The sequence below is a fragment of the Emys orbicularis genome, chromosome 2 (assembly GCF_028017835.1).
Source record: "Emys orbicularis isolate rEmyOrb1 chromosome 2, rEmyOrb1.hap1, whole genome shotgun sequence".
In the NCBI taxonomy this organism is placed as follows: domain Eukaryota; kingdom Metazoa; phylum Chordata; order Testudines; family Emydidae; genus Emys; species Emys orbicularis.
In genome coordinates, this window is record NC_088684.1 from 208,802,786 (window position 1) to 208,828,883 (window position 26,098).

At 42.3% G+C, this 26,098-nt stretch overlaps 1 protein-coding gene across 1 annotated transcript in view; it reads left to right on the plus strand.

Moving 5' to 3' along the window:
* Positions 1-4,353: 4,353 nt before the first annotated feature.
* The window catches only part of TRANK1 (tetratricopeptide repeat and ankyrin repeat containing 1), an 85,954-nt gene continuing 64,209 nt past the window's right edge, over positions 4,354-26,098 (plus strand). Inside the window, exons 1-5 of the mRNA XM_065399113.1 lie at positions 4,354-4,512; positions 18,171-18,305; positions 19,996-20,122; positions 22,064-22,214; positions 25,367-25,485. Coding sequence (XP_065255185.1) covers positions 4,439-4,512; positions 18,171-18,305; positions 19,996-20,122; positions 22,064-22,214; positions 25,367-25,485 — 606 coding nt within the window. The 5' untranslated portion in view covers positions 4,354-4,438. The remainder of the gene's footprint in view (positions 4,513-18,170; positions 18,306-19,995; positions 20,123-22,063; positions 22,215-25,366; positions 25,486-26,098) is intronic.

The following is a 26,098-nucleotide window of genomic DNA, read 5'->3' on the forward strand; positions in this document are numbered from 1 at the left end:
ATGCTCATCTACAGTGGATTACTCTTGGGGGAATTCTGCCCCCCAAAATTAAAAATTCGGCACCAACAAAATAAAAAATTCTGCTCACAATATTTTAAAATTCTGCATATTTTATTTGTTAAAATAACGCAGTATAATCACGCTGGTTTCAATTATTTTGGTAATTTATTTAGACCAGTGGTCTCAAATTCAAATGATCACAAGGGCCACATGAGGACTAGTGCATTGAACCGAGGGACGCAACACTGACACACCCCCTCGCTGCCTCTGGCCCCGCCCCCACTCCACCCCTTCCATTAGGCCCCGCCCCTGTCCCACCTCTTCCCTGCCCCATTCCAACCCCTTCCCCGAAGTCCCCCTGCCAACGCTGCCCCCAGGGGGTGCAGAAAGGGTGCAGGGTGCGGCGGGGGCTCAGGGCAGGGAGTTGAGGTGCAGGTGGTGTGCAGGGTGCGGCAGGGGGCTCAGGGCAGGGCATTGGTGAGTGGGGTGCAAGAGGGTGAGGGGTGTGGCAGGGGGCTCAGGGCAGGGAGTTGGGGTGTGGGATGTGGCAGGGGGCTCAGGGCGGGGGTTGGGGTGCAGGAGGGGTGTGGGATGTGGCAGGGGGGCTCAGGGCAGGGAGTTGGGGTGCAGGAGGGGTGCAGGGTGCGAGCTCCAGCCTGGCGCCGCTTACCTAGAGCGGCTCCGGGGTGGCAGCAGCGTGCACTGGGGCCAGGGCAGGCTCCCTGCCTCCCTGCCCTGGCCCCCAGCCCCGTGCCACTCCGTTCCAGGAAGCAGCTGGAACCGTGTCCCTGCAGCCCCTGGGGGAGGGGGGGGGCCTCAGGGTTCCGTGCATGCGCTGCTCTTGCCGCTCCTCTAGGTACCTCCCACAAAGCTCCCATTGGCCGCGGTTCCCTGTTCCCAGCCAATGGGAGCTGTGGGGGGCGGTGCCTGGAAGGAGGCAATGCAGGTGCCCTCCGCCTCCTTCCCCTCCCCTCCAGCCCAAAGGGCCGTGCTGCCAGCTGCTTCAGAGAGCGGCGCGGGGCTCGCAACGCCACAGGGGACAATCCCCCGGGTAGGCAGAGGGGCGGGGGGGGGCGCGGGGAGCTTGGCGGGCCACACGCAAGAGCCCCGTGGGCCGTGTGTTTGAGACTCCTGATTTAGACTATAATACAATGGATAAAGAATGGGAGTGGGGAGCATTGGAGGAAATCCCCAAACCCCTTCTGTCTAATAGTAATGTACCTAATGTTGACCCTTTACTTCTAGTTATTAGTCAACAAATATATGCAGCCATATGCTCAGTGTTACAGCATAGGCAACTGAAGAGCAAGTGAGGGCTGGGGACTCAAACTCACAATGTATATTGGCTACTGACCATCTCCAGACAGGTCAGTAGCAAACAGTTCATGGAGCACATTTTGATAGGAAATTTTTTCAGTCTAAAAATTTAGACCAGTTCTAATCACTAAAGCACCATAAGCATTTATAAGTCCACACTGTCCTTTACAATAAGGCTCTTTTACACCACTCTGGCAATGCAAAGGAGCCTTAGAATTTTTACACCTGTTTTATACTCCTGGGGAAATTCACTAAGAACAATGGGAACAATTCACTAAGTAGGCAGGCTGCTACATTCTGTTCTGCCTGAGGGGGCAGAGCCCCCTGCCCCATGCCTACCTCCCCAGACACACCCCAAAGCCTTGCCCCTCCACGCCAAGCGTGCCGTAATAGCGAGTGCGAGGGACAGAGTGTCTCTTTCTCTCACACGCATGACTGCCAGCCCTCCCGTCCCAGTGGTGATTTTTGTCTCTACCGGCTGCTCCGGGCGCCCACACTGACCTGCCTGCACTGCTGGGGAGGGGCGTGTGACTGGTCTTGCGGCTTCCCTTTGCTTCCCCATCAGAAGTCATTTTTCTGTGAGGAAGCAAAGAAATCTGTGGGGGCCATGAATTCTGCGCACGCGCAGTGACACAAAATTCCCCCAGGAGTAACTGGAGTCAGAGGAACTGGATGGGCACTGGGCTCAGCAGTCTTCTATGGGAAGAGCAACAGCAGTAGCCAAGGAGGTTTCACAAGAAGTACCACTATCATCATCCATTCAAAGTTGAAATTAGGGCCCTGTCTACATGAATGACATTTACATTGTTGTAATGGCATCAATATAGTTATACTTGCTGTTAATTTTCTTAATTTGCTGTGGACTCTGGATTTTTGTTTCTCATTTGCTGTATTGTCATGGGTTGTTGGTTGCTCTCTCTCCTGCCCTTCAACTACCCTGCTTCATCCTCCCAGGCCCCACCACCATGCTTCTCTCCCTTTCTGCGAAGTCTCTTCCACCTCTTCACTTGTCTCCCTCACCCTTTGTTCTTACTCCAACAATCTCTTCTCCGAAACAAATAGAAACAAATATGTTAACACAAAAGAGAGAAAACTTCCATGATCATTTAGTAACTTGTACTGCTTTCCCATATCCATTCTCTCACTTTTGGTTTTTAAATAGCAAGCACTTTGGGGTAGGGGCTGTCCTCACCGGGGCCTGTGCGTGCTGCCACAATACAAATATGAATAATAACATTGAAAGATGGCTGTGAATCATGGTGCAGGCCGACCGAAGGGGAGTGAAAGCCCCTTCCCCAGCAAAGGGTGCTAATTATAAAGTCACTTAGGTCTGGTTTATACATAGTTTTTGTACTATTTCAGTTAGGGTTATGATTTTTTTTATTGAAATAGTTATGCTGGTATAACCTCTATTGTGGATGCATTTATATGGGTATTTAGGTGCCTTATAGGCCAGGTTTACATGACAATTTTTTGCTGACGTAACTATGTTGGTTAGGGGTGTGACGAGGGATAATCTGTGACTGACATAGCTGTACTGGCAAAACCCCCTAGTGCAGACAGGTATATTGGTGAAATTATGCTTTTGCTGGTATAGTTCATTTTGCTCAGGGAAGCTGGAATAAGCTATACTGGCAAAATGTTGCCACTACCACCATTCTTGCTAGCAAGCATGCCTGTGCCTCTGGACACTCAGTACTGCCTCCATAAAAGGGTCCATCTCCATTCAATTTCTATTCCTTCCACACTCAACTTTAAAGGTGAAACTCAGCAGTTCACAGAAGCCTCGCATACTTGTGTGGAGTAGGGCTGCAGCATTTGGAATTGTTCCTTTCACTTTCAGTGGGAGGGGGAAGACTTCACATAGGCTATCATTCTGCATCCTGCCAAGTTTCATTTGTAAAGCTGGGTGTGGAAGAAAAAGAAACAAACTAAGTTTCATTTGCTATCGTGTGACTCATTTCAAATGTCTGTCTGTTCTCTTGGAGATACCGTAATGCATGTGTGTTGTGAGGGTGTTTCAGGTCATAGTTCCTGCTGAATTCTGTAGCGGAATTTTGCAAGAAGTTTTATCAAAATTAATGTGAGATGGGTAAAGTAAAACTGTGTGCCTGCATTTAAGTGTGATGACCCAGAATGGATGTCTAGTTTCTAGTTTGTACCAAACTCCAAGTGAACTGGCCTTCGCCTCTATGAGCCAGCCTTCCATTACTCAGGCCCCAGCAACAGGCTTATATAGATTTTGTCCAGTTAGTGCGAGTTTTGCCTGAGTAAGAACTGTTGCATCTCAACCAGGGACTTCGCCTTCTTCAGCTCACTTAATATATATAAATAAAATTACACCAAATAGTTTCTAAAGTTCTCCTCTGTTGTTCTAGCACTGATACAGCTCCACTGATCCTAGCAATTGCGGGAGCACTAGTGTAGACCATGCACAAGGTGTTTTTGCCAGTGTGTTGTCTAGACTTTCTCTGATCAGAGTTAAATGATGTGGTGGTAAAAATCTCCAGTGACAGCAAGCTGTTTCCCCACATGTGGTGCTATAGTAGGGTTACCATACATCCGGTTTTTCCCGGACATGTCCGGCTTTTTGGTAATCAAACCCCCCCGGGGGAATTGCCAAAAAGCCGAACATGTCCGGGAAAATACGGGCCAGGCACTTCCCCTCCCGCGGCTGCTCTGCTCCTCCCCGACTCTTCGGTTCTGTTTAAGAGCCGAGCTGCCCGAGCGCTACCGGCTTCAGGCAGCCCCCTTGCCTCCGGACCCCAGCCGCCTGCCGGGCACTTCCCCTCCCGGGCTCCAGCTGCTCTGCTCCGGCGGTGCAGGGTCCGGAGGCATGGGGGCTGCCCGAAGCCGGTAGCCTTCACCGACAGCCAGCCACTCCCAGTCCCTATTCAAGCCAGCCCAGTGGCTGGTTTCGATTTTCGAAGTTTCAGCTGCTCAAGGTCCTATCCCCGGCGCGAGCCGCCCGTTTCCCCGAAATGACGTCGATGGGAGGGCGTGGTTAGAACGTGGCCCGCCTGGGCCTGGGTGTGCAGCGAGCGTAGCGCGCCCGCTAGGATGGGTTTTGTTTACGGCCAGCAGCTGAGCAGTGCCAGGCCGCTGTGTAGAGCTGCGCGCTATGGAGGAGCAAAGAGCAGCTGCAGCGGCAAATACCTCTGTGTGCTGGCGTGCTGCCGCCCCTTCAGGATTCAGGTAGGTGGGTGCATGTCGCCATTGCATCCATAGGAGGTGCAGCAAGCCAGGGAACTTCTTACAGAAAAAAGCAGCCTGCACCTCTCTTTAGTCAGGGTGCACTCGGGGCTAATGCACGAACCCATCGCCCCCCCCCCCCCTTATTCCCGCAGATTGAAAGGTAGAGAGAGCGCCCAGAGCCCACCTTCCCAGAGCCACCCCTACTGCAACTCCCGCATTCGGCAGGGCTGCGTTGCATTGAAGGATGTGTTTCTTTAGGGGCCCCCAATCCCACCTTCGTTGGACACCCAAAACTTCCATGAAGCTAGTGGGGGTGCTCAAGGAATGCAGGGGAGGGTCCATGTTGCTTTTAAGGGAAGGGCTGTTATATTCTACATGTACAAAATAACGGGTGCAGTTATAAGTATTTTAGAGGCTTGCCTGCATGTGGGGTGAATTATGAGGCCATCTTTGCTCTTTCACCTGGGGGCTGGACTGTGTGTGCTTTGTGGTGCCCTCATGTACAGAGTACTTAAAAAAGAGGGACTGGTTGTATGGATCTGTGTTTAAAAGTGGGGGGACTCGTTTAGTGCAGTCTGGAAATGAGCACATTTTCCAATGGAGTTGGACCCCTTTCCACACTGGGATTAAGTCTTGTACTGTTGCACCAGGAAGCTGCTTTTTGATCTCTCTGTAAACTGAAAATTTTTTTGTTTAAAAAGTAGAGTGAATGGTCTCTGCACTTTGGTAATAGCTTATCCTGGTAATGTTTGTTTTTCTTTTAATCCTTTTCTTGGATGTTTGTTCCAAAACAAACCAGCAGTTTTGCAATATTGCAAAAATAGATAATTGAGGTTTATTGCAAGTGGTAAAAGGTTTCCAAATCTCCTGGAAAATATGTTAGTAGGAGTCCAATGGTTTCCCCATGGGTTTGTGAAAACAGATTCATTGGACTCTTCAGAGCTGAATATAGTCTAAGCATAGGCGAGGGAGCCAGGATTTGTAGAGTTGTATTCCCAGCTCTGATATTGACTCACTGGTCTTGTCTACACCAGGGAAATCTTGCAGAGATTTCTCACTATCGCTTATACTAGTTCAGCTCCGCCAGCAGGACTGGGAAACCTTGTATAAACAGCTAGCTGAGTTTCAAGTACCCTGTTGATCTTTTCTTCGCTGGATCACATCTTGTGGTGCTTAAAGTGTGATGGGAACTGGTGGCTGTTCTACACTAGGATTCTCCAAGTTGCTGTCCCCCTTCCTCCCCCTTCATGGCTGTAAACCAGAGTTAACAATTTATAGTATTTCCCTAATGGAGACAGGAAATGCTAGATAAATACAAAGTTGCTTATTAGAGTGTAACTCTGGTTTATGTACACAGCCATCCTCCTGGAGATAAGACGTGCTATTGCCCTTGTTACAGGGAGGAAGAGGCGATAACTTGGAAATTAAAAGGAAAAATCCTATTCTGTTACAATGGTAGGATAACACTACTTCGGATAATACGTAGGACCAAATTCACCACAGGTGTAAAAAAGTAATTATTAACTTAAGGGAGGTCCATGCCACATATGATAGTGGTAAGTTTGGCTTGGGAGGGGAGGAGGAAGAATGTCAAGCACAGATCTATCTTTTTAAATAAACCCACAATGGCTCTTGGCTTGTTCTGTGACAAAGAACTACACCATTAAATTAATCAGATTCGCATTTAATTCTTGTATTTAAGTGGTGGAGCTGCAATACTGTGGATTTTACTAGTACACCTGTACCTCGATATAACACTGTCCTCGGGAGCCAAAAAATCTTACCGCGTTATAGGTGAAACCGCGTTATATTTAACTTGCTTTGATCCACCGGAGTGCGCAGCCCCGCCCCCCCGGAGCACTGCTATATCATGTTATATCGGGTCGCGTTATATCGAGGTAGGGGTGTATTATCTTTTACTTGTAAAGTGTTATAAGTTTTCAAGGGGCTTCCCAAGATGTGTTATTAGACAGGTACTTGCCCTGTGGAGTTTATAGTCTAAATGGGATGAATACAACTTAAATAATTAAAAGACAGGGTAGGAGCATAGAGTCGTAACTGATCTGTGGTGGATCAGGGTTTCCCACATCTAAAGCCCCATTCATCCAGTGATCTCAAAGGGACAGATGTGATACCTTCGCTCATACTGAGTAGTATCTTACTCTGTGACTAGTTTCCTAGATTTCACGGTTAGAGCCCTGTGAAAATCACAATTTCACGGACTGGGTGGAAATAGTGAACTTAGCCCAAGACGTGCTGTTGGCAAAATTGTGGGAGGTGGAAGCGGGCATCTGTGCTCGCTGGTCTCAAACTCCGTGCAGCTGCTAGTTTGCATTCCAAGCTGCAGCTGTGGCACTGGCTACTGTGCCTCGCATAAAACCAGCTCCCAGTTCTTCTCTCCCCCGCCCCGAACTACTGCTCCAACTAACGCTGCTGTTCACTACAAGCTGTACCCAGCATAAGATCGATGTGCACGGATGCCCACTTCCACTTCCCTGATGTTGGAAAAATCATAGCAGTTCAGGAGGGACTTGGTGGCCCTGCATATTCTGTGAAAATGGATACTTTACTTGTGCTGCTGCCTGTGAATTTAAAAAATAAATCTGTGATTTTTCACAGGTTCTTATATGATGTAAGGTCCTGGCATGGTTTCAATGCTACCTGCACCTCTGTTCCTTTGCTGTCTCTCTGAGTGCAGCCCCGCAAGTGTCAAGCCTTTACTTCTCTATCATGGGGTGGAATTCCACGTTTCTCCCATTCGTGCACCAGGCTATGAGCTACAGTACCTTGTGTATTGACTGTGCTTACACAGCAGGTATGACAGGTCCAGCACCTGCAGTTCTTCTCTTCAGGAGTGTATGTGTGTATAGTGGTCAGACAGCACTCTTAAAACCAAATTGTTGTTTAACAGTAGGAACAAAGCATTTAGAGAAGAAGACTTTTGAAATAGTCTACATAAATGTCTATCTTATCTAAAGACTTACCATCCCTCATGGTATCTTCTGCAGACACCCCAGCAGGTCCTGAGGATTGCTCTGATTTTTCCTCTTGAGGGAGTCCATTTTTCAACTCTTATAGTGCTTTTCAATCTTCAGGTTCCCAGATCTTGGCTCTACTCATTAAAACCAGTTTTGTAAATTGGCTGGAGTCAGGAGGTTGAATTGTCAAAATTAATAGTTCGGGCATTGTCTTTTAACAGCTCTTAAGTGTTTGCTGAGAAGTGGCTTATCTTCAGCCATTTTGATTCCTTCCTGCTTGTTTTCCTTACCGCACCCATCTTAAACTAAACTGGTATTTATGCAGTAAACATCCCGATAAGCAGGTCAACACACAGTATTCATAATTTACTGCAGAGCAGCTCCAAATCAGTCATAGGTGCTATTTAGCATATGTAGAGATATCACAAGCTAGTTTTTCATCAGTAGATCTCAGCAATTCCCAAAATCCCTGTGAGACTGGGAAGTGCTATTATTCCCATATTACAGATGAGGAATTGAGACACAGAGAGGCTAAGGGATTTGCCCAAACTCACACAGAAAGTCAGTGGCGGAACAGGGAATTTAATCTGGGTCTCCCAAATTCTGTGCTAGAGCCCTAATCACTAAACCATCCTTCCTCTCCTTTAAGAACTAGTAACAAAGATGATTTGTGGTTTAACAGGGGGTCTGAAGGCATCTGTCTGCCACTAACTGCTTTTGCTTTCATCTTTCCTTATTGTTTTGCTTTCCCCTCACTCATTGTCTTCCCTGCCTGAAAATCAACTAAATATCTATCTAGTATTTATTTTTTTGCATTTTAGTTGTGCCTGGAGCCCTGGCAGAGATTGAGGTCCCGTTGCACTAAGCACTAAATACACAGCGTAAGAGACGTGACCTGCCCTGAAGACCTGACAGTCTAAACAGACACAACAGAGAAAAGGTGGGAGAAAGGAAGATTATTATCCAAGTTGTACAGATGGAAAAGAGAGACTAAGTGAATTGCCCAGGGTCACACAGGATGGCTGTACCAAAGCTGGACATTGAGCCCAGATGTTCTTGAGTCCCAGTCCAGTGTCTCAACCTCCAGGCTGTTTTTCATCTCAAAATCCCTTATGCCCCCTATCGCTCTGATTTCTGTGACCCCAACCATCCCTCCCATTGTTAATTTCCCAGATAACACCTAGGACAGTGGAGGGCATTTTGCTGATGTTGACCGTCCGCAGGCACGGCCCCCCGCAGCTCCCAGTGGCCGCAGTTCGCTGTTCCTGGCCAATGGGAGCTGCGGGAAGCAGCGGGCCGCAAGGACAGCTAATAGGTTATATTGTGGTATGAGAAATGTCCAAATGATGTACCTCTTTCCAGATCAATCTTTGTTTAAAGCTGAGCTGCAAAGAAAGTGGGCGGGGCAAAAAGTAGGGTTATGCTCAGGAGGGCTGGAACCATTGTGTAGTGGTGGTGCTGAGAGCCATTGAACCAAACTGTAAACCCTGTATATGCTGGAATCCACTTCAAGCCAGGGGGTGCAGCAGCACCCCTAGTTCCAGCACCTATGGTTATGCTATTATTTTTCTTGTTCTGTGTTGTAGACAGAAGGCGGGCTTTTGCTCTGCTTTCTAAAAATTTTCTGATTGTTTTTTACATTAGGAATTCAAATTTTGTCTGACTTGGAAGAGTCTGTGGTGACTGGAGAACTAGTAAAATGATGTTGCAGGATTTTTAGTAGGGCTGTCAAGTGCTTAAAAAAATTAATCACGCGATTAATCGCACTATTTATTTAAATATTTTTGGATGTTTTCTACATTTTCAAATATATTGATTTCAATTACAACACAGAATACAAAGTATACAGTGCTCACTTTATTTTTGATGACAAATATTTGCACTGTAAAAAAACAAAAGAAATACATCTCTAACCCGATATTATGCGACCCGATATAACACAAATTCAGATATAACGCGGTAAAGCAGTGCTCCGGCGGATCAAAGCAAGTTCGATATAACACGGTTTCACCTATAACACGGTAAGATTTTTTGGCTCCCGAGGACAGCGTTATATCGGGGTAGAGGTGTAGTATATTTCAATTCACCTAATACAAGTACTGTAATGCAATCTCTTTATCATGAAAGTTGAACTTACAAATGTAGAATTATGTACAAAAAGTAACTGCACTCAGAAATAAAACAATGTAATACTTTAGAGCCTATAAGTCCACTCAGTCCTACTTCAGCCAATCGCTCAGACAAACAAGTTTGGTTACAATTTGCAGGAGATAATGCTGCCCATGTCTTGTTTACAATGTCACCTGAAAGTGAGAACAGGCGTGTTTGCATGGCACTGTTGTAGTCGGCATCGCAAGATATTTATGTGCCAGATGCGCTAAAGATTCAGATGTCGCTTCATGCTTCAACCACCATTCCAGAATACATGCGTCCATGCTGATGATGGGTTCTGCTTGATAATGATCCAAAGCAGTGTGGACCAACGCATGTTCATTTTCATCATCTGAGTCAGATGCCACCAGCAGAAAGTTGATTTTCTGTTTTGGTGGTTCGGATTCTGTAGCTTCCACTTCAGAGTGTTGCTCTTTTAAGACTTCTGAAAGCATGTTCCACACCTCGTCCCTCTCAGATTTTGGATGGCACTTCAGATTCTTAAATCTTGGGTCGAGTGCTGTAGCTATTTTTAGAAATCTCACATTGGTACCTTCTTTGCGTCTTGTCAAATCTGCTGTGAAAGTGTTCTTAAAACGGACAACTTGTGCTGAGTCATTATCCGAGACTGCTATAAAATGAAATATATGCAGAATGTGGTTAAAACAGAACAGGAGACATACAGTTCTCCCCCAAGGAGTTCAGTCACTAATTTAATTAACGCATTATTTTTTTAACGAGCATCATCAGCATGGAAGCATATCCTCTGAAATGGTGGCCGAAGGATGAAAGGGCATACGAATGTTTAGCCTCTCTGGCATGTAAATATCTTGCAGCGCTGGCTACAAAAGTGCCATGCGAATGCCTGTTCTCACTTTCAGGTGACATTGTAAATAAGAAGCAGTCAGCAGTATCTCCTGTCAATGTAAACAAACTTGTTTGTCTTAGCGATTGGGTGAACAAGAAGTAGACTGAGTGGACTTGTAGCCTCTAATGCAGGGGTTGGCAACCTTTGGCATGCGGCTCGCCAGGGTAAGCACCCTGGCGGGCCAGGCCGGTTTGTTTACCTGCCGCGTCTGCAGGTTCGGCCGATCGCGGCTCCCACTGGCCGCAGTTCGCCGTCCCAGGCCAATGGGGGCGGTGGGACGTCGCGGCCAGCACATCCCTCGGCCCGCGCTGCTTCCTGCAGCCCCCACTGGCCTGGAGCGGTGAACCGCAGCCAGTGGGAGCCGCGATCGGCCGAACCTGTGGACGCGGCAGGTAAACAAACCGGCCCGGCCCGCCAGAGAGCTTACCCTGGCGAGCTGCGTGCCAAAGGTTACGGACCCTTGCTCTAATGTTTTACATTGTTTTGTTTTTGAGTGCAGTTATGTAACAAAAAAAAAAATTACACTTTCATGATAAAGCGATTTCACATCACACAAGTACTGTAGTGCATTGAAATATACGATTTCTTTTGTTTATCATTTTACAGTGTAAATATTTGTAATAAAAATAATATAAAGTGAGCACTGTAACACTTTGTATTCTGTGTTGTAATATAAATCAATATATTTGAAAATGTAGAAAAACATCCAAAAATATTTAATAAATGTTGATTGGTATTCTATTGTTTAACTGTGCGATTAATTGCGATTAATTTTTTTTAATCACAGTTAATTTTTTTGTTAATCGCGTGAGTTAACGGCGATTAATCAACAGCCTTAATTTTTAGTTTTTATTTTTATTTTAAAAAATCTCAACCACTTATTGAAAAAGCCCACTTATGTAACAAATTAAATAACTTAGTAAATAACTAACACTTTAGATAGAATATGCCTTTAATAAAGATTCAGTACCCTTATTCTTTCAATTAAAACACGAACTAGTGAAATACATGCTTTGAGACATACAGCAGTTTTTCCCACAATACTGGGGAAGATCAGACTGGATAATCTTGATATTTCTAAGGTAATAAACAAGCAGAAATTAACTTTATTATTATTATTTTGGCTGGGAGGAGAGGTACATTTAGCGTTGGAGAGATCAGAATCTTTTGGGTGTTGCACTTTCATACACGATAAAACAAAAGAGCACAAGCCTAATTTTTAATAGAATCTTTGCAAGTCACCTTAAAGAATGCAACACAATGCTGAGTTGGATGTGGATAATTAATTTAGCTGTGAAAGGACTAGAATTGTTGCTTCCTTTTCAGGGCAAAAAAAGTTAGCTAAGTTATTGTTGTAGGATCCTAAAGTCATGGTCATCCCTAGACAGAGGAAAAATAATACTTGGCACTTAAATTGCAGTGTCTGTACATCCTCATGAAAATGAGCACTAATGTACTGACTGATACTGCAGGTAATAGTGTGAGTATGGACTGTCATGCATGTGCAAAGTCCCACTCGCTGTCATGCACAGGATCAGGGACTATGTATTTGGGATTGGGCTGCCCGTGGCCCAGCACTTTTTTCAGGTGGATAGCTCTGTCAACACACATGTGGGATAACACAATTTCCCTACCGGCACATGCTTTCCTCCTACCCCCGTGTCTTGATATTCCTTTACTTTTTAGCTTGTGTGTCTGGGTTGATTTTTGAATTACAGTATCACCTCAGAGTTACGAACACCTCAGGAATGGAGGTGATTCGTAACTCTGAACAAAACATTATGGTTCTTTCAAAAGTTTACAGTTGAACATTGACTTAGTACAGCTTTGAAACTTTACTATGCAGAAGAAAATGCTGCATTTAACTGTCTTAATTCAAATGAAAGAAGCACAGAAAGTTTCCTTACCTTGTCAAATCTTTTTATTAAAATCCCCCCCCCCTTTTTTTTTAGTAGTTTACATTTGAGACAGCACTGTACTGTATTTGCTTTATTTATTTTTTTGTTTCTGCTGACTGCATACTTCCGGTTCCAAATGAGGTATGTGGTTGACCTCTGGTGTTTATAACTCTGAGGTTCTATTGTATTGTGTGATGGCCCGGCCCGCCAGGGGCTTTCCCTACACAAGCGGCGACCCCAGTTTGAGAAACACTGGTCTATGTCTACATTAAACGTTACAGGCACCACAATGGCATAGCCACAGCATTGCAGCTACGCCGCTGCAGTGTAGACGCTTCCTATATCGATGTAGTTAATGCATCTCTCTGAGGGGCAGTAGCTGGGTCAACTGAAGAATTTTTCTGTTGATCTTGCTGTGTCTACCCTTGGGTAAGGGCGACCTAACCATGGCACTCAGGCATGGAATTTTTCACAACCCTGAGCGACATAGCTAGGGGCGGTTTAATTTTTAAGTGTAGACCAGGCCTAAGTGCCAGCATTATGAGCCAGAATGTTGGAACATCACAGGTGCAAAAATAATAGTACATTCTGCAATTTTAAGATTTTTTTGCCATCTTTACCATTTAATGCGGAGCGAAATCACATTTTTTAAAAAAAGTTCTATTTTGTTTTCCGACTTTTCGCACACAACAACTATTTCAATGCAGGCTGAAAGCTTCTTTGTGCAGCATCCAGGGAACAAAGTGTAAAGGGCTGCAGCCTCCTTTGGGTGGCTTTTGGGACCTTTCAGTGCAACAATAACATTCAATGGGCCTGATGTTAGTGCATTCCATCTGTCTGTGGAGAAGACTCCATCTTTCTGCCTGACAGCTGCAGTGTTTGCTTTCGGAAGGAAGAGAGGCTGCTTCTTTGGTAAATGTTCATGTAGCCTGTTGGAATGGGTTTATTTTCTTTCTCTCTGAATGCTGTTGAAGGTGTTGGCAGTCACTCTTCTACAGTTTGGTTGTTTGTATTTTCTGCTGACATGGTGATGTCTGTCTTTGAGGACGGGGTAAGAAGTTGCATTCTTTTTGCATGACAGGAAGGGTGACCACAAAGACTTCCGGACGATGAATTTCCTCAGGCTGGGAGAGAGGCTTCTCGTTTCCCACTAATGCTGATAACTTTATCATCCAGATGTAAATAACCTCCCCTCCCCCCCCCCCAAAAAACCATCTTTCATTAAAAAAAAAATACTTGTAGCCCTGCTGCCTTATTTTGGAGGAAGTGACATGCCTTAGGGAGAAAAGGCCTTTTCTCCCTAGCAGCTGTTGCTATAAGGTGAAGCTTCTAGATGAACTTGCAACAGCAGCATTAAGTTAACCACATTACATAATGTAGATTGCTATTCTAGTTTTTCTCATTAAATAAGTAGCTTAACATATTGTTTGTCTTACAAAATGTATAACCCCAGAACATGCAGGCTCAACAATGTGTCTGGGCCTTTAACTTTCACATTTCCTGATTATCGGGTCCAGTTCTCAGTATTGTTAACCCCAAAAGTTCAAAAATCACAAGTCAGGCCTCCAAAAAATAAAGAAGATTGGCTTAAAGTTGATGTTATTTAAAAAAAATTAATTGAGCCTTTAGAATTCACTCTGATCACAGTTTCAAGCTTTTCTCCACAACCACAACGCTCCCTCTCCACCTCCTCTCCCCCCCCCCCCCCAAAAAAAGAGAGAGAGAGAAAATTGGGACTTTCATGTAATCACATCTCCAGGAACTGGTGAAACACCAAATATCATGAGATTCTCAACAGAATCCAAAGACTTGGCAACACTGAAGTCAATGGGAGCTTTGCCCTTTGATTCAGTAGGAATAGGATCAGACCTTAGTGATTTTACTATTGTATACAATACTTAGGTCCAGATCCTGTAAACACTTACACACATGCTTAATTTTGCTATAATGAGTAGTCCCATTGAGTTCATTGGGACTCTTCACAGTAGAAAAGTTAAGCCCATTCTTAATTATTTTCAGGATCAGGGTCTTGATATTACATTGATGTAGTTACTTGCATTCAATTATTCTGAAAGCATGGAGAAGGGTCTCTGTGGCTTCCCTGCCCCCAGACCTCTGTATTTCTGTGACTTAAGGAAGCTTTCCACCCGGTGAGGGACTTGGTATTTCCCCAGCAAGAAAGCCAAGGCCTTTGGTTACTTATGGTTGTATGTTCTTATGGTTCTGATTTTGCCCATTTATGTTGCATGAAATAAATAATTATGCTCATTCAAGCCAGAATAATAGATTATATCTTTGTTATGAACTCCTATGAATGGAGAGATGTTTAGCTTTCTTTGAGAGAGAATTAAGCTTCAGGAAGAAGTTAGAGCAATATGTTTTATGTAGCAATTGGCAGTTAGTTCAGTGGTTCTGTTTCAATAAGCACTCAGCTGTCAAATGTTGATATCCAAACCTCTTGGCTCTTGTGCCCAGCCTTGCTCCCAGTGAAGTCAACAGCAATCATCCCATTGATTTCATTAGTATCTGTTTTTAGGCCCTTGGCTGGCAAGGTCAAAAGAATAGGCTTTGCCACAAGCTTTTTAGTTCTGCTTCTGGTTGTGCTGGAGTACTGCATGAAGAGACTCTCTTGCTGTATTTCATCACTACTGCTTCTGGACAGAATCAAGAAATGCAGGAGATCACAAAAATTAAAAACTGGCCAGAGGAAGGTGGTAAAATTATTGCAAATGCCAAACAATGGTTAATGTTGAGGAATACATTTTGGGTCAGCTCTACCGAGTAGATTGAAACCAGAGGGAGAGCTCTGATCTCCACACCTCCCCCTTCTCCAGCTGGGCTGATGAGAGTGAAGTCTCCATTTGCTTTTCCTGCAGGAAGGATAGTTGTGTTCCTCTCAGCCTCTTGACTTTAACTGGTCAGTCTCCCATTCTTTACATTTACTGTTTTTCTTTCTGGGGGAAGACATGAGCTTATCTGATTTCACTTATGCTGGGGTAAATCAGGAGTAACTTACAGTAGTGTAAAATGGTGCAAGTGAGATCAGAATTGGGTCCTACAGACCAGCATACTTCCTCTTTCATTTTCTTATCTTGTGAAAAGAGGTTAAAATTTCTGGTGGTTTCTAAATTTGATCTTTCTTGTGATAAATGCTGTAATCATTATACTCATGTTTGGTTGTCGTCCCCCCCCTTTCTTTCTAATTGTATTTTATTAGAAAAATCAGTAACAAAAAGCAAACAAATGTTGTAACCAAAGATCTTTCACTATATTGTTCCATAACATGTCTGTGAAACTTGGTTGTAGTGTTGATTTTTATTTTAAACGGACCTAAAATAAATACTTAATATTACAATAAACCAATTTAATTCTGGGCAAAAGCCAGAGACCCCACCCTCACTACATTCTCCACCTTAATTCTTGAAAAAACAACAACAGTCAAAGTCCACCCTTGATAAGATGAGCTATATCAAGCGTTATATGTACTCTGATCAACACAGAACCAAACACACATGCACAATGCATATTAAGAAAACATCTCGGTAGCTGAACCTGTTTCAGGATATTTTTTTCTTCCTGTAATCATTTTTTACTTGCTCCTGATGTTAAAGGGATACACGTGGATTAAAAATCATAGATTAAAACTGAAAGAATTGAAAAAGTCGAAGGATTTTTTTGTAACATAGGTAAGAATTTGGTTTTTAAAATATTACTCGTTTTTATTATTTACACAGTTTATTGCTTTTTTTAATATTTTTTTTTGCAGCTTGGGAAATGAAACTAAGGTTCCATCTTCACTATGAATGCATCTGTCTCTCTGATTTGTGTCTAAGGCTTTAGCATAATTCTAGAAACTTGGTTAGGTCCTATCCACTGCGTTTCCTTTGTCTAAAAAATCTGTTACCTTTTCAAAGAAGATCAGGTTGGTTTGGCATGATCTGCCTTTTGTAAAACCATGTATTTTGTCCCAGTTACCATTGACCTCAATGTCCTTAACTATTTTCTCCTTCAAAATTTTTTCCAAGACCTTGCATACTACAGATGTCAAACTAACAGGCCTGTAGTTACCCAGATCACTTTTTTTTTTTCCTTTCTTAAAAATAAGAACTATGTTAGCAATTCTCCAGTCATATGGTACAACCCCTGAGTTTACAGATTCATTTAAAAATTCTTGCTAATGGGCTTGCAATTTCATGTGCCAGTTCCTTTAATATTCTTGGATGAAGATTATCTGGACTCCCCGATTTAGTCCCATTAAGCTGTTCGAGTTTGGCTTCTACCTCGGATGTGGTAATATCTTACCTCCATATCCTCATTCCCATTTGTCATCCTGCCATTATCCCTAAGCTCCTCATTAAAGACTGAGGCAAAGTATTTGTTTAGATATTGGGCCATGCCTAGATTATCCTTAACCTCCATTCCATCCTCCGTGTTTAGCGGCCCACTTCTTCTTTCTTTGTTTTCTTCTTATTTATATGGCTATAGAAACTTTTACTATTGGTTTTAATTCCCTTTGCAAGGTTCAACTCTACATGGCTTTTGGCCTTTCTCACTTTATCCCTACATGTTCTGACCTCAATAAGGTAGCTTTCCTTGTTGATCCCTCCCATCTTCCACTCCTCGTAGGCTTTCTGCTTTTTCTTGATGCAAGATTTCCAAACTGATGGGAATGCTTAGCAACACTTTTTTGTTTATTGGTAGTTCATTCTTGGGAAAGGATTTTACTTGAAGCTTCAAAACTTGCTTTTCTCTTTCATTTTTGAGGTTTTATTTTTTTGGAAGTAACATTTCTCAAAGTAAATGTTTTTGGTTTTAATGCTTTTGAATCCCTTCTCCCCAAACATGTTGGATGTTGTGACTATTTTAATTTCTCTGTGTAAGTAATTTTGTTTTGCAATTTAAATTGCAAAAATGATTCTGGTTCCTGTCATTGTCCCCTTTATGTTCCCTCGGCGTGTTTGATACCCCCTTTTCTTGTATCTTGTCTTAAATTAGATTTTGATCTCTTCAGAGCTGGGTATATCTCTTGTGTTTGTATGATAACGTTTTCAGGCTGTAGTCAGATTGTTATGCAGTTTTGCTGTGTAATTGTCTGCCTAACTGTATAACCAGAAAAGCTGGTCAAACCCCAGGAGAATTAACAGGTTTTTTGTTTTTTTCAGAAATGTTTCCTGTTTTTTCAACCAACTAAAATTAAACTTTTAATTTGATTTTTTTTTTTAACCAATTCTGTAGTTGTCTCACGGTTTTTTCCAGATGTATGTATATGTGCGTGTCCATTTAAATAAATTAGTTTAAATACCATTTTTAAAAATAAGATTCCAACAAGATTTGAGAAATGTACCAAGCACCTACCAGCCAAAGGACTAAATCTGCTAGCCAAAGGTTGAGACAAAAATTAAGAGGGTAAATTTCAAGTCAGTGCTGTGGTCCAAGTTCACCTCACCATCTTCAGCTGCTGGGATAGGAAAGATGGTTTTTATCTGTCCTGCTCCTAATGTCTGGTGGGAAGAGAAGTTGCTACGTAAAACGAGATTAAATTGGCTTCAGAACCAAAGTGAATTGTTGTTGCAAAAGAGAATTTGGGTCTGATCCCAAGAACATCCATAATTTTCACTGAAGTCCTTACAAGCTGGTTATCACCTCTCAGGATTAGGTCCTTTATGAAGGAAACAGGCTTATTCTTGTGATTTTTTGGGGGGAGGAGGAGCACCATAGCATAGAGCTTTCATTTGTTTGTTTTGTTTTTTCCCTTTCAACTAGCATGGATCCCATGGATTATGCAGAGTTTATGAAAAAAGCTGGAAATGAGAACTTTAAAAATGGAAATTATTTCTTGGCCATCAGAAACTACGATGAAGCCATACGTGTGCTCTTTCAGTTATTCCAGTGGGGGATGTAAGTATTCAGCTAATGTATGACAGAGTAAATGATAAGAGAATTTTAAAGATAAGTGATCCAGCTATCTGAGGATAGCAGGAATCAGGAACTCTTGAGCTCTGTTTTCAAGCCCGATACTGACTCTTTTTTTTGTTTTTTGGCAAGCCACTTAACATCCCTGATTCATTGTTTTCCCCATCTGTAAAATGGGCATGATACTAATCAAATTACCTGAACAAGCCCAAAATAAGTATTGAGAATTATTGTAAATTAAAATAAGCTTAATTCAAGCTTGAATTAAACTATTTACTGTGACTTACTTATTTTTCGTTTTTTCTTTCACTCTGACTCTTTCTACTGGCATTGGGCTAGACCAGCAGTTCTCGAACTTCATTACACCGTGACCCCCTTCTGATAAGAATTACTACACTACTCTAGGAGGGAGGACCGAAGCCTGAGCCCGCCCGAGCCCCGCCGCCCCGGACAGGATGGCCAAAGCCCAAGGGCTTCACCCCCCAGTAAGGGGCCTGTAACCTGAGCCCCACTGCCTAGGGCTGAAGCCCTTGGGCTTAGGCTTCATCCCTGGACAGTTGGGCTCGGCTTCAGCTTCAGCCCCGGGCCCCAGCAAGTCTAACATCAGTCGTGGTGACCCCATTGTAACCACCACTTTGGGAACTCCTGCTTTAAATCAAGATTTAAGGACTTTAGTAACTCAGCCAGAAGTTACTATAGGAGTGGTTGGGCGAGGTTCTGGGGCTTGTAATGTGCAGGAGGTGAGACTAGATGATCATGATTGTCCCATCCGGTCTTAAAGTCTTCGAGTCTACCTGCTGTACTTATGCTCATCCCAGCCCCCAAACACTGTAGTATCTCAGCCCCTTACACAAACTAATGAATTTATCATCTCACTATCCCTCTGAGGTAAAGAATGGAGGCATGGAGATTTTGTGACAAAGCCAGGATTGTATCTCAGCTCCCCCTCCGACCCAGTCCAATGCCTTGGTGTCTAGGTTCAGGATCTTTAGTATAAATTTTCCTAGATACTGTCTTGGTTTGGGTCAGATCCCCACCATTCAAATTATCAATATTCAAAAACCAAGTAAGAATTAAATTAATGTTCTTCCAGATCCTCATCTGGTATAAATTCGGCTTCCCTGGAGTTATGCCAGCTCACATCAGCCAAGGATTTAGCCCTGTATTTTTAGTTAGCGTTTCTTGGTTGCTGAAGCACATTTGCTCTCCTTACCACCTGCAGGTCACACCCCCAGTGTTCCACTCAGGCCTTGGGCCTGATCATGAACCCATCCAAATTGTTTAATTGAACCAATGTACTTTCAATATTTTCCTTCAGAGATTAAATGAAAAAAATAGAATGCAGTCATAAAATAGACTGCATTTAATGCATATCCCGAAAAGGGTGGGATAGAGTTATGGTGGCATGTATGAGCATAACTGTATTTCTTTACTTCACCTTGTAACACTAATGTTGTTTTAAAGTAGTATTTTTCCCTATGGAATATTGCTATAAGTTATGGAATTGTGTTAACTGAATTTGCAGGATCTTTATTTTCTTTCCAGAGGATATCTTTTTGTACCATAATTCTGTTTGGTGGAATAAATTGAAGAGTTTTGTCAAATTTTTGTTCACTATAAAGTACCATTTATCTCTTTAAAATTGATTAAACATTAATGTTGCTAATTTTTGTAGGGTTTCTCATAGAGATGTGGCTGTGTTATTGTGCAACAAATCAAATGCCTTTTACAGCCTTGGTAAGTGGGAAGAAGCATATCACTGTGCCAAGGAGAGCCTCCAGTGGGATTTGTCCTATGTTAAGGTACGGCACGTTTAATCCAACAGCTCAGCAATGCTTGCCAGCCTTATTATTCTAAACAAGATTCAAAATTAGTTTAAAAAAGATTAGTACACAAATACACCACCTTGTAAGAAGAATAATAGTAACTTCAGGGTCCCTAATCAGTAGCCGAATATATGTTTTGACATAAAAAAAAATTACAATGGCAGTTGTATTTTGAATGACATGGAACTAGCTTACCATGAACCCAGGTATAATGAAACCATAATTAAGTGTTGTAGAATGAAATTCCCATGTTGTTTCATTGCACTATGCAAATTCCAATACAGCAAGCTGTCTTGTGAAAAATGATTTCACTATGACCCCAATTCAGTGAAGCAATTAAATGTATGCTTAAAGCCCTATGTCGAAGCCATTTAAATACTTCAACAGATACTGAAAAGTGGTACTAGATTTTTGACATAAGCACGTGTTCAAGAGTTTTGCTGCACTGTGAGAGGGTTGAAATATATTTGATAGTTTTGTTCTTTGGTTATTTTTCAAAGTCTTGATTGAGAATTCTCTGCTTTCTTTCTAGACACTTTAATGACATTGATAATATGTGAAATACAGGGGTGAGCATTTCCAATGAGTCAGGTCCTAAGAAAATTGCGATTTTACAGACCGTCTGGAAATTGTGAAATGAGCATAAAACTGTGTTTAGTCTCTCTTCCTCCCTCCTCCTCCCCCCCCCCCTTTCCCCAACAGTCTTGTGCTCGGTGTGGCTCATAGCATCATGTCAGAGCAGTAGTTTGACAGGGACTTGGTGGCCGGTTTTATGCAAGGCTTGGTAGCCAGCACCGCTGCTACCCCAGCGGGGAGGTGGAGGCAATAGCAGATATCTGCGTGCAACAGTCTCATGTTTGGTGTGGCCTGTGGCCAATTTTATGCGAGGCCCAGTAGCCAGTTACACTGCCCCTTGGAACACATGCTGCAAATTGCACTGGGCACGAGACCAGCATGCACGGATGCCCACCTCTGCCTCTCCGCTGTTGGAAAAAATCTCAGCAGTCTGGGGGGAACTCGGCAGTCGATTTTTATGCCAAGGAATGCAACAGTGATCTCTCGTTGCATCTGAAGAAGTGGGTTTTTTACCCACGAAAGCTTATGCCCAAATAAATGTGTTAGTCTTTAAGGTGCCACCGGACTCCTCGTTGCTTTCGCTGACTGAATCCCATGCATATATTGTGAAATTCACTACTTGGCCTGTGACACTGCTGTGAATTTTATTTAAAAAAAAATCTGTGATTTTTCTCGGGGCCCTACCAATGAGTGCCAATGTCATACACCTTTACCCTGATATAACGCTGTCCTTGGAAGCCAAAAAAATCTTACCGCAATATATCGAACTTGCTTTGATCTGCTGGAGTGCGCAGCCCTGCCGCCCCAGAGCACTGCTTTATCGCGTTATATCCGAATTTGTGTTATATCGGGTCGCGTTATATCGAGGTAGAGGTGTATTTATTCTTACAGAATTCTTTGAGTTTGAGTGTAATGAGCTGAGAGAGTAGTATTACAACCCACACATGAGGTGCATTTTGGGGCATGATTAGTAATTTGGGACTAGAAAATGATGTTTAGCTTAATAATGAGGCTCTCTAAATAATTTTGTTTGCAAAAATATTTAATTTAATTTTCAAAAGATATTGGGCCTTCAGGAGACTAAAACATTATCATATTCAGATGCCCACAATATTTTACAGCTTTGTTCTGTAGATATGTGAGTAATTCTCTCAACTATTTAAAATGTTGATAACTTTGTATGCAGTTAGACCAGGTCCTGCAAGTCTTATTCAGGGAAAACGTCCCATAGTAAAGTTACTGATAGTTTTCTGTAGGGCTTTCAGAAATGGGCTCCTAATCTCCTAAAATTAGAAGTAACAAGATTTGATGACAATTTTGTTGTTGTGTTTTTCCCACTAGGGCTACTATAGATCTGGCTATTCACTGCTGCAGTTGTCGAGAACTCGTGATGCAGTTATTACATTTTCTCGTGGTTTGACTCTTCTGTGTGGTTCTATGGATCAATCTCAAATTGCTGATTTTATAGTTGGAATCTTCACAAGTGTTAACGGTAAATTGGAATGGAGGCTTGTATTTTATTTAGACTCATTTAATAGGAACAGGACAGTTGAGGGGCTTGTGTATGGGATTTGGAGCCATTCTTCCTGGAATAGTTAATTAGGTGTCTACTGACCAGGATCAGATTTGAAAATTATTAACATCTGATAGCTGTACAGTGCCCACTGTAAATTGGATGGATAGTCTTAATCCTGTTTATAGATGAGGAATATCCACATTCCCAAAACACCACCACTGCCACGCAGATGAATGAGTTGTCACACACAGGTGCCTCAGTTGTGTTACAGTTAGAACTGGTTGAAATTTTTCATTAAAAAAATGAAAAGTTGTGTGGAAGAGGAAAAACTTCATGAAACCATTTAAAGTTTTTTAAAAATTCCTGCTAATTGAAAAATTTTGACGGAAAATGTATACAAAAACAGTTCAGGTTGTTCCTTTGCCAAGTTTAGTCAATTGTTTGGTTCTTTTTTTAGTTTGTTGCCAGTTTTGATTGGTCACCTTAGCCACGTTGAGGGATTTATTCAAAATATAAAAATTTCCTTTTAAAAAAAGTTAGATTTAAAAAAATGGAAAAATCGTTTGAAAATAATTATGTAGATTTTTTTTTTTTTTTAAATCCATTTACAACACTATTGGAAGGAAAATGTTTTCAAATGGTTGGAAATTCCCATTATTTTAGTGGGAGAGTAACGGAGGAGAAGTGATAGCGGGTTTTAGCCAGCTCTAATTATAATATGATTTGGTTGGGCCTCAGAAAACTTGGCTAACCTGGGAGGCAGCACAAAGCTGGAGAAAAAGCAAATGTTGTACTGATTTTGCAATAAAAGAAAGAAGATTGATCCTGGCAATTGCCACTTTTTAACTTTAACTACCATCCCTAGTAAGACAATGGAACAGATATCAAGAGGAACAATCACAAAATGTTTAAAAAGGAAACACAACCAAGAGCAGTATGAATCTTCCCAGGCAAACTTGCTTGCCTTTTTGGACAGAATTACAAAATTGGTGGATGTAAAGAATGCAGTAAGTTTTTAATTCAGAATGGCTTGGAACGAATACTGTCATGTGTATTAAAAACTGACCAAAAGACCTAGATCCAAAGCCCATTGAAAGGGAATCTTTTCATTAATTTAATGGGTCTTAGGGCTTAACAATATATGCAATGAATTTAACTAAGTGCAGTCTGGAGATTTAGGGCCTAATTTTTCTGAGGTTCTGAGCACCCACAGCTCCCACTGACGTCAGCTGGAGTTATGGTTGCTCAACAGTTGTAACATGGATTGTAGTGTGGTTCAGTCTTAGCTAACGTCTCTACTAGTGACTGGGGGAAGGAATGACAGCATGTCAGTGAAATGTGCAGTTGCTACAAAAATGGGCTGAGTTGCAAACACAGTTAGGACAGAGAAAGTACCTGGAGAGTAAAAGAAATATGAGCAGAAAATCTCAAAATAAGATCAATATATAGTACATGTAAGCCAACACGTCCGGGGAAAAATAATTAGAAATGCTCACTCAGTGGGAAGCATTAATACTAAGAGACCTGCAGTGTCAGTGAGCAGCCAATTAGACTTGAGTTTGCAATCTTTGGCCTGGTCCACACTAACCCCCCACTTCGGACTAAGGTACGCAAATTCAGCTATGTTAATAACGTAGCTGAATTCGAAGTACCTTAGTCCGAACTTACCGCGGGTCCAGACGCTGCAGGCAGGCTCCCCCGTCGATGCCGCGTACTCCTCTCGCTGAGCTGGAGTACCGGCGTCGACGGCAAGCACTTCCGGGATTGATCCGGGATCGATTTATCGCGTCTAGACAAGACGCGATAAATCGATCCCAGAAGATCGATCGCTTACATCCGGACCAGGAAGTAAGTATAGACGTACCCTAAATCTGGTAGCAAAGCACCAGTTCAGTTTTGGGCTGCATACTCCAAGTCATACCACAGAGCCGGAGAATAGTCCTCTACCCTACTGGTGTGACACACACACACAAACAAATTGTGACAAACTGAAGAGAATTTATAAATGAACATTACAAATGATTATGGAGCGGAGGTGACATGGAGGTATAACAGAACAATAAAAAGAACTGAACATGTATATCTTGGTCAAGCAAGACTTGTGGGGATATAAATTCTCCACATATATGAATGATGTAAGCACCAGGGAAGCAGAGTAATCATTTAATAATACTTAGTATTTTTACGGTATTTTCAAAGCACCATACATTAACTGATAAATTTATACAACATCCCTATCCCCTCTCCCCCCAGCATTTTACAGATGGGGAAGGTGAGACAGAAAGGTGAAGTGTCTTGCCTAAGGCCACAAAGAGTCAGGGAAGAGCCAAGCCTAGAACTTAGGACCGGCTGAATCATAATGCTGTACTGGTTTCTTCCAGCCCACGCACTTTCCTTGTCAGTGAGGCAGATCAAGGAATAGCTAGGAGTAATGAAGAAAGAGAACATTTTAGGCTTAACATCAGGAAAAACTTATAGTGAGATGTATTAAGTTGTGGAATACTCTCCCAGAGCAAATTATAGAAAGGCCTGTGATGGCAGCAGTGGGAAGAGGGGAAAAAACACATGCAAAAGGATTCTTGGCTTTTCCCATCCCACTAACTACTTATTTCTGTGGCAGAGTCAGACCCCTTTCTCCTAAGATCCTACATTCCCGCCTCCACTGTTGCTCAATGGTCTGGTTTACAAGCTTTGCCTGAGTGAGCCCAAGGGCATGCCATCTGGTTTCCGGCAATGCCTCTCTCTCACTTGCTTCGTGCACTCTCATTCCTGTTTTAGTCAGTTTGGTCACTTACATCAACTTCTCTGTTCATACACATAAGTAGAAAAACTGGTGGAAGGTTTTAGATTTTCTTGGGCTTCAGAGATTTTTCAAAAGCAAATGGTTAATTTCACATTGTTCGTGAAATCTGTGGCATCTTAAAATAATGCACCATTACTAATTATTGAGTAGACATCTTACTAGTATTAGTTGTGTGAATTGTATGTTCTAATTTAAAATGTTTCAATGTATTAATCACTACTGAAGAACTGACCATATGAAATGAATTGCAGTACTTGGAGAGCACAGCTTGTAAAAGTTGCATATGCTAAACACTTTTCTTAAGCTTCTTTTTTTATTTTCTTAGGTGAAAAATATATAGCACCATATTTTCTTTCCATTTTCAAGAACATTTTGGATGAAAGATTTGATGCATTAGTTTGGCAGGTGGTAATAGAAAAATTAGCCAAGAAAGGAATGTGGCAGGTAAGTTTATTGCTGTGCCAGGAATATTAGTTAATCTGATTTTTTTTTTCAATAATAAGCTTTAATTTTCTTAAATTGCTTTTAAAATCTGAAATTATTGTTCCCCTGTGCAAATGTCTTGATTTTTAGAATTAGAAAAAATAGAAACTGAGTAGAAAATAGTTTCTAAAATTCTCATTCCCTTTTGAAAGGGACACAGTCAACTTCAAAAACTTATTTGTTTCTTTTTGTTTATTGTGGTTACAAGACACTTCAAATGACTAATCTCTGAAAGAGATGATAGAAAAAATATTTATCTTCATTTGCATTTATGGTCAGTTTTACTGTTTTTTTGGTATGACCAGTCAGTCTTCTGATTTGTATGGGTCTTTAACCCAGCAACAGAGAAATGGAGAACAAAAATAGGAATATATGATTGCTAAACCACAAAAACTAGCTAGAAAACTCACTAGCAGGTGATTAGTGTCTGAAATTAATTTAAGTCTCACTTTTTTTTAACTGACCAGATTTGAAGTTGATGGTACTTCTTTAAATTCTGAATGATGTAATAACCATCTAGACAGATCATGTAATGCAGTGATACTCTGACTGAGGCTCGTGAGCTGCATGTGGC